This window comes from Moschus berezovskii, chromosome 12, assembly GCF_049115385.1.
Source record: "Moschus berezovskii isolate FMDL1 chromosome 12, NW_MosBer_1.0, whole genome shotgun sequence".
NCBI classification, from domain to species: domain Eukaryota; kingdom Metazoa; phylum Chordata; class Mammalia; order Artiodactyla; family Moschidae; genus Moschus; species Moschus berezovskii.
Genome location: NC_142471.1, coordinates 54,503,873 through 54,520,000, shown reverse-complemented (window position 1 = coordinate 54,520,000; position 16,128 = coordinate 54,503,873). Strand labels below are relative to the sequence as shown.

General features: G+C 41.7%; 1 protein-coding gene across 22 annotated transcripts in view; it reads left to right on the top strand.

Moving 5' to 3' along the window:
• The window catches only part of SGMS1 (sphingomyelin synthase 1), a 336,904-nt gene extending 322,702 nt beyond the window's left edge, over positions 1-14,202 (top strand). For all 22 annotated transcript variants that reach the window (XM_088842119.1, XM_088842120.1, XM_088842121.1 and 19 more), the window contains 3 exons: positions 9,625-9,778; positions 12,968-13,134; positions 13,807-14,202. In XM_088842119.1, the coding sequence (XP_088698245.1) occupies positions 9,625-9,778; positions 12,968-13,134; positions 13,807-13,986 (501 nt within the window). In that variant the 3' untranslated portion in view covers positions 13,987-14,202. The remainder of the gene's footprint in view (positions 1-9,624; positions 9,779-12,967; positions 13,135-13,806) is intronic.
• The last annotated feature ends 1,926 nt before the right edge of the window (positions 14,203-16,128 follow it).

Below are 16,128 nucleotides of genomic sequence, written 5' to 3'. Positions count from 1 at the left end.
AGTTTGATTTAAGTGGAAAAAGCAGTGAGAAATCTTTAGTGAATAATGAACAAAGTTTTTAAACTATTCAGCTATATTGAATGGCATGTGTAAAATAAAGCCTGCCTAGCTGATTTTTCAGGGCTGCTGTAAGACAAGGCATTGGTAAGAGGCAAAGATTATATTAAAAAGCATTTCCTCTCTTTAGCACTCACTTTCAGCCCTTCCTTCAAGTTATGCCAAAGCCCTGGATTCGTGCATTGTTGTTTGATGAGTTTGGGTTCCAGGTTCTCCCTCTCCTGCCAGCAGGTGGTGAAGCATAAGTGAAAGTCCTGGCTTTTCAGATGTGGTTAAGAGATAGGCAAGTGCACAAGGCCGTCCGCACAATGAATGGTATTAACAGCCCATTTCTAGAGAGCTGTGTACTCAGCATTGAAAACATACTTGGGGGAACCTACCTTTAGTAACCAAAGGCTCACTGGTTCGAACCCCTCTGGTGTGGTCTTTCTCATTCAGAAGCCTCTCCCTCTGCCTTCTGCTGTCAGTTTCTATGTCCTGTATTGCTTAAGTGATTTGGCCAGTTTACTTAACTTCTTGACCATTTATTAGACGTCAAAGAAAACTGCTTTGTTTTTACTGAAAAGTGATTTTCCTCTGACCCCGGGAGACATAAGCATGTAGATACAAGACCTTGTCACAGCTTTGAAGTGCCCACTGAGAAAGTGCTGGTGTGAACATCCCCCAAATATCTCTGCTTTCAGAAATGAACACTCGAAAGCCTCCTGGTGGGGAGGTTACAGCTCCAGGGACACTCCACCCTCTTTCCCACTGAACACAACCCAAAACACAGGCCATGGTGTCTGGAGCAGCTCTTTGATGACTCTGGAAAATGGTCGCGGGCAGAGTGGAGAAGGGAACTGGAATGAGAAGTAAGGAGAATCCAGCTGGGAGTCTCCTGTTTTGTTGCTCCTGCTCTTCCTCTCCCCCTCCCCCTTGCTCCCCTGCTCCCTCTTCCTCCTCTTCCCTCCTTTCTTTCCCCTCCTTTTCCTCTTCTGGTTTCTTCCGTATCACCTGCCTGTACTCAAAGGTAGCATACCTCTCAGAACTGCGCAACTCCAAGGGAACTGAATGGAAGTTAACCTTGGGGCAGAGACTAGGAGGAAGTCTGCCAGTTCCCATGCAAACCGTGCTAACACGTGGTGTGTGCGTCCTAGACTGCTTCTGGGCATGTTGTTTTTCAACAGTGGTACTTACACCAAACCTTTTGTTTTGTTTTTTCCTCTTGGTAGAAGAAAACATTTATGATGTTTTCCTTACTACATAGTCACTGTATACGTATTTTTTAATAATTTACTTAAGTTACAATTATAGCCTAGTTCAGTGCGTTTGAATTGCTATAGTATACTTCTAAATTACTTCAGATTCTGGTTCTTTAGGTCCTGAGAGGGTACAGACACACCTCGTTTTATTGAACTTCACTTTATTAGATTTTACAAATACTGCCATTCTTAGAAGCTGAAAGTTGGTGGCAATTCTGGCTTGGAGAAGTCTGTCAGCATCATTTTCCAACATCATTTGCTCACCTCATTTCTGTGTCATGTTTGGTAGTTCTCACAATTTTTCAAACTTCCTGTATTTGTTATGTGCTTTGTGGCCAGTGATCTTTGATGTTACCACTTGCTGAAGCCTCAGATGATAGCATTTTTAGCAATAAAGTATTTTTTAATTAAGGCCTGTTTTTTAGATACAGTGCTATTGCACACTTAATAGACTACACTATAGTGTAATGTAACTTTTTATGCACCGAAAACATAAAGATTAGTGAAATTGACTGAGCTGGAATATTCACGTTATTGCGGTTGTCTGAACCTGAAATATCCCTAAGATCTGCCTGTAATCACAGCCAGCTCCTGGTGTTTCCAGTACTCCCCTGACCCAAATTCTGAATAGCAAGGGAACAGTTATTTAATAATTCCCGTTTAGGTTGTTTCCAGTTAGTTGCTGTTATAAATGCTGTTGTTCATTAAGGTTTTCTTCCTATTCCGTATCATTTCTTGGACGTAGATTCCTAGAAGCAGTTTAAGCACTGACTCACACACAAGTCTTGGCTGTTTGGATTGCTGGTCAACATTGATGATTATTTTTGCAGAGGATTTTTGCCAGTTGTAATAAATATATTACTGCGCAGATTGATGATGAGCAAATTGAGGCTGAGAATGGTTCGGCTGCCCAGGATCAAACACCTGATGGGTAGAAGAGCCATGATTTTAGCCCAACCTGTCTGCTTCAGAAGCCACTCTGCCTGTTCCTCTCTGCATGCTGGCTGGCTGGCTGGCTGCTGCACTCACCACATTCTTAAAGGAGCCTGTTTGAGAAGATCAGTGACATCGCCTGTGCCCCACCATTGGCTCTTTACTTAGCTTTCCTAATTCGATACAGAAAAGAATGAGCTCCTCTTAATGTTAATTTTTATTTCTATTTGTTTGACAGAGCCAGGGCCTTCAGCTGGTCACATCCTCTGTCCTTTGATAAATTTTGGTTCCTAAATGGTCTTATTTACTTGATTTATATGTGCTGTGTACATGATAAAGATGTTAACTTGTTTCTGTTCCAGTTGTTTTGTAATTTGTCTTACAGTTTATTTGCTTTTCCAGAGTCGGACACGACTGAAGTGACTTAGCAGCAGCAGCAAAGCATAATTAAATATTTTAATGTAGCTATAACCATCCATTTTCTTTTCCTGTTGCCCTCTGAGCTTAAGAGATTTCCCCCTTGCAGAGGCTTAACAATCACAGATAGATATTTTTAAAAAGAAAGCATACATAGAGGTATTAAGGGTACTTGTAAGAAATGCAGCAATTTGGGGCTGTTTTTCCTGAAGGCTGTGTTTACCTCATAATCTCTCCCTCTTTTCCTACTCATACAGTTTCCCCACAGACATTTTCCTGTGAAAATGGGAGGGCAGATTTTGGGGGGGATGTTGCTCAAGGTTATGATTTATAGTTTTCAGAACACAGAGGGAGTTTGGGAAGGACAATTTGAAATAATGTAAAATGAAGAGTTCCCTAAGCATTTTTTACCATAATTTTCTACTGTATATTATCCATCCTTATGACAGAACTAGACAAAGCTTTCAACATAAAACTTTCAGAAAATTTTTATCATGTTTATACATGCACGTAATCTAAGAAACAAAATTGTTTTACACCACTTATTACGGAAAACAGTAGTGCCCAACCCTTACCCTAACCCTAACCCTATTCCTCTATTCCAACCCACTTTCCTACTTTCTTGCAACTCTTTTTAACTGAATCTCATGGTATTAATATTTACCTTCATTTCCCTTTTTACAGGATCTTTTGTGTATGTGCTTATCTTTGGGTGTCTAAGTGAGATGGTAATGTAGTTACCCACTTCCTGCTGGTGAAGGTCAGGATTCAAAGCCCTGTAACTGTACACTCCCACATCCACCAGCTTGCATGCATTCAGTGCCTTTTCCTTGCCTTCTTTCCCTCCCCAACCAGTCCGCTGCCAGCGTTAATGCTTCTTACCTTATCTCCCCAGTGTGGTTTTCTGTCTTTGATTTAACCGAATATTCAGTACTTACATTATTACAGTTTTGTAAATGCTATTCATAGCCTAGTCATGTACTTTCCTATAATTACTTTTCCTTTTCAGCACAATATTTTGTTTCCTACAGAGTTGGTAATTGCCTTGCTTTTTGTTCTGTTAGTTTTCTGTGTACTTACTCCTCCCACCCCCAACCCACGTTATGACTCAGTCCAGCCACAGAACTGGGTGTCCTGTTAGGGAGGGCTCCCTCTCTAGGCCGGAGCTGTCAGTCCTCCCTTTCTTAGCGTCCTAGGAAATCCCATTTCTTCTTTTTTCTGTTTACTCCTTTGCTTTGTAGAGTGTATATTCTGTAATTTCCTGCAAGAAGAGTCGTAGGTGGTAAATGTTTGAAATCTTATATATGTGAAATGGCTTTAGTTTATCTATCCTTGATCTATTCTTTAAGTTTATGCTCAGTTAATAATGGGGCTTCCCTGGTGACTCAGTTGCTAAAGAATCAGGCTACAGTGCAGGAGATGCGAGTTTGATCCCTGGGTCAGAAAGATCCCCTGGAGAAGGGAAATGGCAACCCACTCCAGTATTCTTGCCTGGGGAATCCAATGGATCCCTGGGAGGCTGCAGGCTACAGTATTTGAGGTGACAAAAGAGTCGGACATGACTTAGCAACTACATCACCATCACCACAGTTAATAATATGGCTGGGTATAGAATTCTAAGTTGAAAATCATTTTCCCTCAGAATTTGGAGGCATTTTTCTGAAGCCTTTTCTTTTTTATTACTGCTTTTGAAAAAGCCTGATTCTTGATCTTTCATGTGAAGCTTGTTTTTGATCTCTGGCTGCCTTATGGTCTCTTGTTAACCCCAAGTTTCTGAAGTTCCTAACACAGCTGAGTTTAGCTGTGTAATCTGTTTGCTTCTACTGAGCTGGGCTTTCATTGATTCCTTGCAGTTAAGAAATCCATTTCTTCTATGTGATACGTTCAATATGACATCCTTAACTGGAAATCTAGATCTGTTTTTAAAAGGGAAATTATAATGAAACATGCTTCCCAGAGCCTGAAATATTACCCTTTAAATGTCAGAAGGGGATTATGGTCATTAAATTGGCTAACCAGAATTTAAGAGAGTGCTGACAAACATAGAATACAGATAGTCACGTATTTCATTTGCCAGAGCAAATAAAAGCTTCAGTGAATAAGTTGTTCTTGCCATTGATTGCTCTTGTATCCAGTCTTTCAGAGAAAGATAGATATATTTATAAACTTTTATTAAAAGGAAAAACATACACTTCTATTTTTCTGGGCTCCAAAATCACTGTAGGTGGTGACTGCAGCCATGAAATTAAAAGACGCTTACTCCTTGGAAGGAAAGTTATAACCAACCTAGACAGCATATTAAAAAGCAGAGACATTACTTTGCCAACAAAGGTCCGCCTAGTCAAGGCTATGGTTTTTCCAGCAGTCATGTATGGATGTGAGAGTTGGATTATAAAGAAAGCTGACCACCAAAGAATGGATGCTTTTGAACTGTGATGTTGGAGAAGATTTGGTGTTGGAGAAGACTCTTGAGAGTCCCTTATACTGCAAGGAGATCCAACCAGTCCATTCTAAAGGAGATCAATCCTGGATATTCATTGGAGGGACTGATGCTAAAGCTGAAACTGCAATACTTTGGCCACCTCATGCGACAAGTTGACTCACTGGAAAAGACTCTGATGCTGGGAAAGGTTGGGGGCGGGAGGAGAAGGGGACGACGGAGAATGAGATGGCTGGATGGCATCACTGACTCTGCGGACATGAGTTTGAGTGTACTCCGGGAGTTGGTGATGGACAGGGAGGCCTGGCGTGCTATGATTCATGGGGTCGCGGAGAGTCGGACACGACTGAGCAACTGAACTGAACTGAACTGGACTGCAAGGAGATCCAGCCAGTCCATCCTAAAGGAGATCGGTCCTGAGTGTTCTTTGGAAGGACTGATGTTGAAGCTGAAACTCCAATACTTGAGTCAGCTCTTCGTATCAGGTGGCTAATTTGAAAAGACCCTGATGCTGGGAAAGATTGAAAGCGGGAGGAGAAGGGACGATGGAGGATGGATGGTTGAATGGCCTCACCGACTCGATCGACATGAGTTTGGGTAAACTCATGGGAGTTATCGATGGACAGAGTGGCCTGGCGTGCTGCAGTTCATGGGGTCACCAAGAGTCGGAAATGTCTGAGCAACTGAACTGCACCACCCACATAATTTCAGAAGGTTGAAAGTACATTCTACTCAGTCCTGAGCTTTAGTTTGGTCCTCTAAAATCACGTACCCCCCAAAATTCATTTATTTGATTTTCCAGTCTCCACCTGCTTTAGCTATTAAGTCAGCAGAACATTTGTCCTCTAGGCCAAGGGTCCACAACCTCTGCGATCTAGCACTTGATGATCTGAGGTGGAGCTGATGTAATATAATAGAAATAACATGCACAATAAATGTAATGTGCTTGAATTATCCTGATACCATCCCCATCCCCAGTCCAGAGAAAAATTGACTTCCATGAAATTGGTCCCTGGTGCCAAAAAGATTGGGGACTGCTGCCCTAGGCCAAATGTGTGAAATAGATCATTAAATTTTTCTCAGAATTTTCCCCCCAAATGTCAATTAAGGTAGTAAATTAGCCAATGTTTATCAATATAAAGAAAAATGGTAACTAACCATGACATGGTTGGATGGCATCACCAACTTGATGGACATGAGTTTGAGCAGGCTTCAGGAGTTGGTGGTGGACAGGGAAGCCTGGTGTGCTACAGTCCATGGAGTCGCAAAGTTGGACACGACTAAGCAACTGAACTGAACCATCTGCTAACACTTGCTGTAAAAAGAGCTGACATCTAAGGAAAGCTGTGAAGGTGCATGCTTCATCTCTAGGACCACACTCTTCTGGGGGCCATTGGAACAGCAGTGAATGTTGAACAGGCACCCTTCATTGGGGGGCGGGGGGGATTTTACATGTCCTAATGTAAATTTGTAAAAAAAAAAAAAAAAGACTCCAGTGTGTCTCCTGTAGTCTCAAATCCCCTGCTGAATACTTCTATAACTAGATGTATGGGTTTTTACCTCCAAACAAGCAAATGTCTCTCTTTAAGTCCATTTTGGCACTGTCTACCTGGAAATATTATCAGATCCCACAGGTTAAAGGCTCAGTCTCACACCAAATGCCTCCCCCACCCCACTTCAGAATGCTAATTGCTGGTTCAGATTGTTGCCTGTACCGCTTATCAGCTAGCTGTAAATTGGAGGTTCCTATGACCCTGAGGAGGCCTTACAAATAGCTGTGAAAAGAAGAGAAGCAAAAAGCAAAGAAGAAAAGGAAAGATAAAAGCATCTGAATGCAGAGTTCCAAAGAATAGCAAGGAGAGATAAGAAAGCCTTCCTTAGCGATCAATGCAAAGAAATAGAGGAAAACAACAGAATAGGAAAAACAAGAGATCTCTTCAAGAAAATTAGAGATATCAAGGGAACATTTCATGCAAAGATGGGCTCAATAAAGGACAGAAATGGTATGGACCTAACAGAAGCAGAAGATATTAAGAAGAGGTGGCAAGAATACACAGAAGAACTGTACAGAAAAGATCTTCACGACCAAGTAAATCACAATGGCGTGATCACTCACCTGGAGCCAGACATCTTGGAATGTGAAGTCAAGTGGGCCTTAGAGAGCATCACTACGAACAAAGCTAGTGGAGGTGATGGAACTCCAATTGAGCTATTTCAAATCCTGAAAGATGATGCTGTGAAAGTGCTGCACTCAATATGCCAGCAAAGTTGGAAAAGTCAGTAGTGGCCACATGACTGGAAAAGGTCAGTCTTCGTTCCAGTCCCAAAGAAAGGGAATGCCAAAGAATGCTCAAACTACCACACAATTGCACTCATCTCACACACTAGTAAAGTCATGCTCAAAATTCTCCAAGCCAGGCTTCAGCAATATGTGAACCGTGAACTTCCAGATGTTCAAGCAGGTTTTAGAAATGGCAGAGGCACCAGAGATCAAATTGCCAACATCCACTGGATCATGGAGAAAGCAAGAGAGTTCCAGAAAAACATCTATTTCTGCTTCATTGACTATACCAAAGCCTTTGACTGTGTAGATCACAATAAACTGTGGAACATTCTGAAAGATATGGGCATACCAGACCAGCTGACCTGCCTCTTGAGAAACCTGTATGCAGGTCAGGAAGCAACAGTTAGAACTGGACATGGAACAACAGACTGGTTCCAAATAGGAAAAGGAGTATGTCAAGGTTGTATATTGTCACCCTGCTTATTTAACTTATATGCAGAGTACATCATGAGGAACGCTGGGCTAGAAGAAGCACAAGCTGGAATCAAGATTGCTACTAGAAATATAAGTAACCTCAGATATGCAGATGACACCACCCTTATGGCAGAAAGTGAAGAGGAACTCAGAAGCCTCTTGATGAAAGTGAAAGAGGAGAGTGAAAAGGTTGGCTTGAAGCTCAACATTCAGAAAACAAAGATCATGGCATCTGGTCCCATCACTTCATGGGAAATAGATGGGGAAACAGTGGAAACAGTGTCAGACTTTATTTTTGGGGGCTCCAAAATCACTGCAGATGCTGATTGAAGCCAGGAAATTAAAAGACGCTTACTCCTTGGAAGGAAAGTTATGACCAACCTAGATAGCATATTAAAAAGCAGAGACATTACTTTGCCAACCAAGGTCCGTCTAGTCAAGGCTATGGTTTTTCCTATGGTCATGTATGGATGTGAGAGTTGGACTGTGAAGAAACCTGAGCACCGAAGAATTGATGCTTTTGAACTATGGTACTGGAGAAGACTCTTGAGAGTCCCTTATACTGCAAGGAGATCCAACCAGTCCATTCTAAAGGAGATCAATCCTGGGTGTTCATTGGAAGGACTGATGCTGAACCTGAAACTCCAATACTTTGGCCACCTCATGCGAAGAGTTGACTCACTGGAAAAGAGTCTGATGCTAGGAATGATTGGGGGTGGGAAGAGACAGGGACGACAGAGAATGAGATGGCTGGATGGCATCACCGACTCGATGGATATGAGTTTGAGTGAACTCCGGGAGTTGGTGATGGACAGGGAGGCCTCGTGTGCTGTGATTCATGGGGCCCCAAAGAGTCAGACATGACTGAGCGACTGAACTGAACTGAACTGAACTGATGACCCCCTCCTGGGAGTCAGTTAATTTGCTGGAGCTTCCCACAGAACTCAGGAAAACAATTTCCTTATTAGTTGAGCAGTTTTATTATAAAAGAGTATCACTTAGGACCAGTCACATGGAAGAGATATGTAGGACAAGGTATCTGGGAAGGAGTGTGCACTGCACTCCCACATCTTCACATGTTCACCAGCCTAGAAACTCTCCAAACCCCCATCCTTTTCGATGTCTGTGGAGGCTTCATTATACAGCCATGGTTGATTAAATCATCGGCCATTGGTGATTCACAGCCCCCAGCGTCTTTCCCCTCCTTGGAGGTGGGAGGAAGTGGGAATGAGATTCGCTAGTCACCTGATTGGTTCTCCTGGCAATCACCCCCTATCTTTTGGGACTTTCCAAAAGTCACTTTAAACTCAGAAACATAAACCCAGGTGTGGTTGAAAGGGACTTTTATGAATAACAAAAGACTTCTTTGGGTTCCCAGGTGGCACTAGTGGTAAAGAACCCACCTGCCAATGCCGGAGACATAAGAGGAGCAGGTTCGATCCCAGAGGTCAAGATCCTCTGGAGGAGGGCATGGCAATCCGCTCCAGTATTCTTGCCTGGAGAATTCCATGGACAGAGAAGCCTGGCAAGCCATAGTTCACAGGGTTGCAAAGAGTCGGACATGACTAAGATGACTGAGCATGCATGCGGACACCTTGTCTCTCTTAGGAAATTGCAAAGGTTGTAGGAGCTCTATGCCAGAAACAGGGATGAAGACCAAATATATATTTCTTACTCTAAATCACAATATGATAAAACTTAATTCTGAACACAAATTGTAATCATGGAATACTTGTATGTGGGTTAGTAATGAGTCTGATTTCCTCTTCTCCCACCAGCTTTTTGGAGACTGGGAAGCCCAACTGCGGAGGATAATGAAACTCATCGCTGGCGGCGGCCTGTCCATCACAGGCTCCCACAACATGTGTGGGGATTACCTGTACAGCGGCCACACGGTCATGCTCACACTCACCTACCTATTTATCAAAGAGTGTAAGTCTAGAGCGGCCTTCTGTGAGAATTTCCTCACCTGCCGTTTCCCACAGGAGCAGGATGGGATCTCGCGACGGCAGCCCCTCACCTCACCTGCGTGCTTATACCCAGCAGGCACCCAGGGAAATATATGTCACAAGTCCCTGTACTTCTTGGGGGAAGTGTCTCGTTTCCTTAGCTGTCAGCTGTGGTATCAGGGTGTTTTATGACTGCTGGAAGGAGCCGGGGGGAGGAGACAAAATTCCAGGCCTGGCTGGATGATGGTAGATGTTGTGTTCACTTGGCAGCCATTTTTCAGGCACTGGGCACTGTACCATCTGCTCCAAAGAAGCGCATGGGGGTCGGTGGTGTCTCTTCCCTTAAACAAGCTCTGGTCTCAGGGAAACTAAATGATGCAGACATTAAATGAGAAGTTTCTGTAATAAATGTAAAGTATTTTATTATGAAACACAAAAAACAATATTACAGGTAACCCTGTATGCTGCTCAGATTTAATATAAGTATTTGTCAGATCTGTTTCAGATGACCCTTGTCAAGGCAAAGGAAATATATATTAATATCTATTTTATTATTATTAATTCATATTAATACAATAATTATGTATTATTAATATATAATAATAAAGTATTAATATATATCTAAAGTTTTTCATTCCTTCCCCCTCCCATTTTCCTCTATTTCTCAAGTATGTTTTATTCCTTTCTCTACTTGTAGAAAATTCCATTGTCCTTAATATTCTACTGTTAGAAATAGTCTCAGTGAGCTTTATCTAGGCAGCTCCCATGAGGAGAAACAAGAGAAACCAGGCTGTGGGTATCACAGAGGAGGGACACACATTGCATTCTGGAGGTATTTGAGAGCCTGTGGCACCTGTTGGAACGTCAGTGTGGTTGGAATTCAGAGAGGTGGTAATAATGGGAATTGAAAAGTGAACTAGTGAGTAGGAACCAGATTGTGCAACATGCCTTGAGTCTCAAAAATGAGTCTGAATTTGCATTCTGACAGACATGAGGTGCCCATGGAGAGGTTGTAACCACTGGGGCGGTGTCATCTGACTTGTCCTTTAGAGAAGGAGAAACCACTCCTGTAACGACTCACAGGGTGGATTGGAGAGGGCAGAGCAGGAGTAGTGTTAGCAGACTGGCTGCCACTATGGTCCAGGAAAGAGATTGGAGTGGCCCAAACTGTCAGGATGACATTGGTGTGGAGAGAAGTGGGGGAAACTGGGAGAAATTCACAAAAGGGAGTCTACAGGTAACAGGATTGATTGGAGGGGGCTGGGTACAGGGGACAGGTGACGGACCGGAGGGTGAAAGCCCAATTTTGGTCTTAAACTGAGACGGGGAACACAGGAAGAGAAGACATACTCTGGAGCATCGAGTGAGAGGAGAGACAGTGGGCGCTCTGCTTGTTCTTAGTAAGTGACCAGATAGAGTGATTCGAGCAGTGTCTGTTCAGAACTGTCAGGGCATGATCTGGCCCTGGCACTGGAGTATAGCCGGGTGTGGAAAAACGGGCACAGAGCAGGCCTAATGTCAGCAGCCCTGGGAGCCCGATTCCTACCTGCTGCTGGTTGGTCCCTGAAATCTTTAATGCGGTTAAGCTTTATTCTTGAAGACGAGACTTTAAGCCAAGTTGGATGCCATGGGTCACAAACTGATTCTGAATCCCGGTGCTATCACTCGCTCTGTGACCTTGGGAAGAACCTCTAATCTCCATAAGTCTTAGTTTCCTAAACTATACTGATAGCTCCTTCGTGGCTTTCCCAGTGGCTCAGCAGATAAAAAAAATCCACCTGCCAGTTCAGGAGACACAGGTTCAGTCCATGGGTCCAGAAGATCCCCTGGAGGAGGAAATGGCAAGCCGCTCCAGTATTCCTGCCTAAGAAATCCCATGGACAGAGGAGCCTGGCGGGCTGTGTTCATGGGGTTGCAAAGAGTCAGACACAGCTGAGCAGCTAAGTACACACACACAGCTCCTTCATCAATGAGGGAGAGGTTGTGAAAATTAAAATAGATGGCACATGGGGACACTAATAGAGGAGCTGGGAGAATGAACAGTAGCTGGTCTTTGTTGTATTGTTATGGTATCAAATACAAGTCTTCCTGGAAAGGGAACATGGAGCCCTGTGCATACACTGAGACCTCTGCCCCAACCCCTGACCATGCCATTTAAAATTGCAGACCTCCTTCCCTTTACCCTCTCTGCTGTTAATCCACTTAAATCCAGAGCATTTAGTACCTTCTAACATAGAGTATAAGTTACTTGATTATAATTATTATTTATTGTCTCTTTTCATTACTGGAAAGGGATCTTCCCACAAAGGCAGACTGTTTGCCTGTGATGTTAGTTGATCTCAAGATCTAGTGACTGTATCTTGTCCTGGCTACATTGTAGATGCTTAATAAATAGTGGGTAAATGAATGACTGATACTTGGACCCCCTGAGAATCCTATAAAAGGCTAAACTGGCTTCCCCAGGGTGGGGACGGTAGATCACATTCAGACAACATTTTTGTCTAACATATCAGACCCTCTGAAGCCCATTTATGGAGAATACAAGGTAGGAGGGCTTATACCAGTAGAGATTTTGAATCTCCCATCAAGTGACTTCCCAGACACTGTCCTGCCCTTGGGAGTGGACATGCGCTAGAATTCCTGATCACTTGGATTCTCTTATTTGTATTTGAGAAATGGACACCTCACAGTCTTAAAAAGTAGCATATGGTTGCAAAGCTTGGAAAGCAAATAGGGTGGTTGTATCCATTATAATACCTAGTCTGTGTATAAGGATCCATAGACCAAAAGGTATTGATTTTTATACAGAGCATTAACCCCATATTATTTCCAGGTAAATTTAATTATCAATAGATAGTTTTGTTTTTAATGGAGTGTGATGCATTAACCTGTCCTTGTTTGTCCTTTAAAATTGTATTTATGATTATATGGGTCAAGTTATAACCACATATAAATTACCATGGCTAATAAAATCACTTGATGAAATAAGCTGCTTCCCTTCTAACCTTGGTTACATAGAAGCCAAAGCCCTTGGATCTGCCACCCTAAGCGATCTGTATTCAGAAGGAAAGATCCAAGGTAATTGGATTCAGAATGGATAGTTGAGGTGTGGTTGGGTGCCCTTTGTCATACTTGAATAATAGGACTTTTCTTGCGAATTTCTCCTTTTCAGATTCCCCTCGACGACTGTGGTGGTACCACTGGATCTGCTGGCTTCTCAGCGTGGTGGGAATCTTCTGTATTCTCTTAGCGCATGACCACTACACTGTGGACGTGGTGGTGGCATACTACATCACCACAAGACTCTTCTGGTGGTACCACACTATGGCCAATCAGCAAGTGAGTGTTTCCCCTCCTTTGGTGTTAACTCCTGATGCTCTTGACTAGCTGTTGCTGGTGTGGCCACAGCGGGAGTCACCTGAGACTGTATTGTCTCCTGTAGTGCTGATCCACTTCTGAATCAAATCTGAACCAGAAATGTTTCTATAATGACATAGGAGATGGCATCCTTCCAGAACAAGTATCACATTCTCATCGTCCCTGGAAGACTGTTTTAAGCTGTGCCCACCTCTTGCTTGATCTTGCATCCCTACCTTCTTTTCCATCTTGGGCCTCTCACCAGCTTAATACTTAACATTTAATTAAGTCTCTCCATTTTCATCATAGGAGAGTAATGAAAGCACTCATTGAAGTATTTACTTATAGACAACAGACTTAAGTAAGCCACACGTTCTCCGTGTACTCCTGGCGTTGGAGTTATTTTTTTCTCTGCTGGAGAAACAGGTGTGGTTTGGTTTGCAGTTGGGTACAGAGTGTAGAATGGTGGCGTGAGTGTGAACCTGGGTCCATTAAGGTGATCAGGGGCTGGATCTGGGGGCCTCTGTGAATTGTAATATGGAAAATATTTGAACCTAAAGTGAAAGTTTATGAGAATCACGTGTATGTTCCTGTTGGGGCTGAAACAATCAGTTGCTCTTCCTGACTCGGTTTTCTCTTTCTGTGTTCTCTTAGGTGCTAAAAGAAGCTTCCCAGATGAACCTCCTGGCCAGAGTGTGGTGGTACAGGCCATTTCAGTACTTTGAAAAGAATGTCCAAGGAATTGTACCTCGATCTTACCATTGGCCCTTCCCCTGGCCGGTAATCCACCTCAGTAGGCAAGTTAAATACAGCCGACTGGTGAATGACACATAACGGCTCTACATGGTGGAGAAAGAGGAACTGTCCGAAGTGCTAAGAACTCCATGAGAGAAGATGCCATAAAATAAACAGCTCCCTAATCCTATTATCTTTCAACAATTACCTTGACTTAACCTATTGAGTTACCTGGTCAGCACTGTGATCTTTTTTTCTCTCCAAAGGACCTGCATTGGACAACAATAAAGAAAACTCAACCTATCATACACTGTACACATTTCCTGTTCATAAGTTTGGGATTTACATAATCTGCGACCACCATGTTCCTTTGTACGTGATGCAGCAGCATAAATGTAAGCTTTTATATCATCAGTTCTGGTCTTTCCAGTTACATCTGGAAATAAAGCGTATTATTTTCTTGGGAAAACATACTTTTCGTATCTCTTGCCCCAAAGATTGGGCTGTAAGCCATTTTCTAGCAAATGTCTCTATGAAGGTTTCTAAAGTACCTGAATGGGGTTCGATTCTGAAATCTTTCTACCTGTTGCACCGATATTCAAATAAAAATGACAGACACAGGAAGGTTTGGTAACTTTGGGTTTTGTAAAAATCAGCAGAGACAGTGTGTCAAAAAGTGCAAAAAAAAAAAGATTCTGTTATAAAGTGATTTTCTAAGTATTTCCTAACTTTATTTTTCAAAATGATGATATGAAAACCAAATTTAAAGATTTTTACATGTCAGAGAACAGAGAGTTAAAATTTAAAAATGCTTCTTGGGAGAGAAATTTGTCTATGTTTCTAGTGCCTTTCTTGTCTTGATTGTATGGTCAGTAGGCAATCTTCAATGTTTTTATTTAAAATAAATATTCCATGAAAATATAAATGTATGTATACACTACTAAATTTTGCATTTATAGCTAAATTCAATCAGAAGACTGTTTATGGTTCTCAAACTACTATGAATTAAAGAATGGGGGAATTAATTGGAAAGTCAGAGCCTGTTCCCATATTGTGAGCAGGCGGCGATAACATGTACCACTTCAATTATTTTGCCATCAATTTGGTAGTTCGATTTTAACTATACAATGAAAACAGCCATGAATACTTTGTTTTTAAAAAGAGAGTTTTGAAAATGATCACTTAACTAAAACTTGAAAGCTATAAATTAGTTATCCATACTCTCATGACAGTTTTGTTGGTGAACAACAAAAAAGATACCTATTTCTTGAAAATATATTTGTGCAGGAACTGCATGTAGTTCTGAGTTTTACTCCTAACAGAAGTATGTTTGGGGAAGTATTCTATTCTATACTTGCCAATGTGGAGAACAAAATAGTTTTTTAAGGATGAAGAAGTATATATATCCATTCTGTATTTTACGTGCAGCAGAATTATCTTCCGTAGGGTTTTTTGTGTATTCACAAGGTGATATTTGTATTGTAAAACAATAATGGTGAAGGAAATAAAAAGGCTTTTAAAATTTTGTTTGTTTTAAATCTTTGTAAAGTTATTATTCCAGAGAGTATACTGATTATCTTAACAGCTTACCTAGATCATAAATTAATCAAGATGCACTTTTTAATAAAAACTGATACTTAAAAAAATGTCTGCTCTTTCTAATGTGTTCACATTCTTCACAAGAGTCATAAATGAAGTCCTTGAAGCAAGATGTAAAAACAAGTTTTGGCATTTCCTCGCTGAGTTTGTTTGAGAGAGGGCCTCTATAATCATGTTTCTTTTCCCTTGAGATTCCTTGAAATGTACTCTAAACTTCAGTATAACCTCTACAGATAGCATATATTTTTAAAAACATAAGAAAAGACTCACAGGTAAGTTCAAACTGCAGACCACTTTTTACCAATAATTTTCAGTTCTCCAATTCTCAATCAAGTCACTTACTTTTTCCCCCTATAACTGAAAGTAATAAAAGTTTTTCAGTTTAGATGGAAAGGGAAAGTAAATTCCAAAATGAGAAACACGGTCATAGTACTTTGAGAATCAATGGTAAGAAAAACTTTTTAAAAAGGAAAAAAATATGTTATTCTTGATGTGGGGAAAAAATGAGGATATTAACAGTGGAAACCTGTTCTTATGAAGGGAAGCTGTTGTCTTAACCTGAGAGGTTACAGCTGTCTAGTTTGGGACCAGATGCTGTATATTAAAAAGGTAAGTAACTTGAATAATGAAAATGAATTCTTG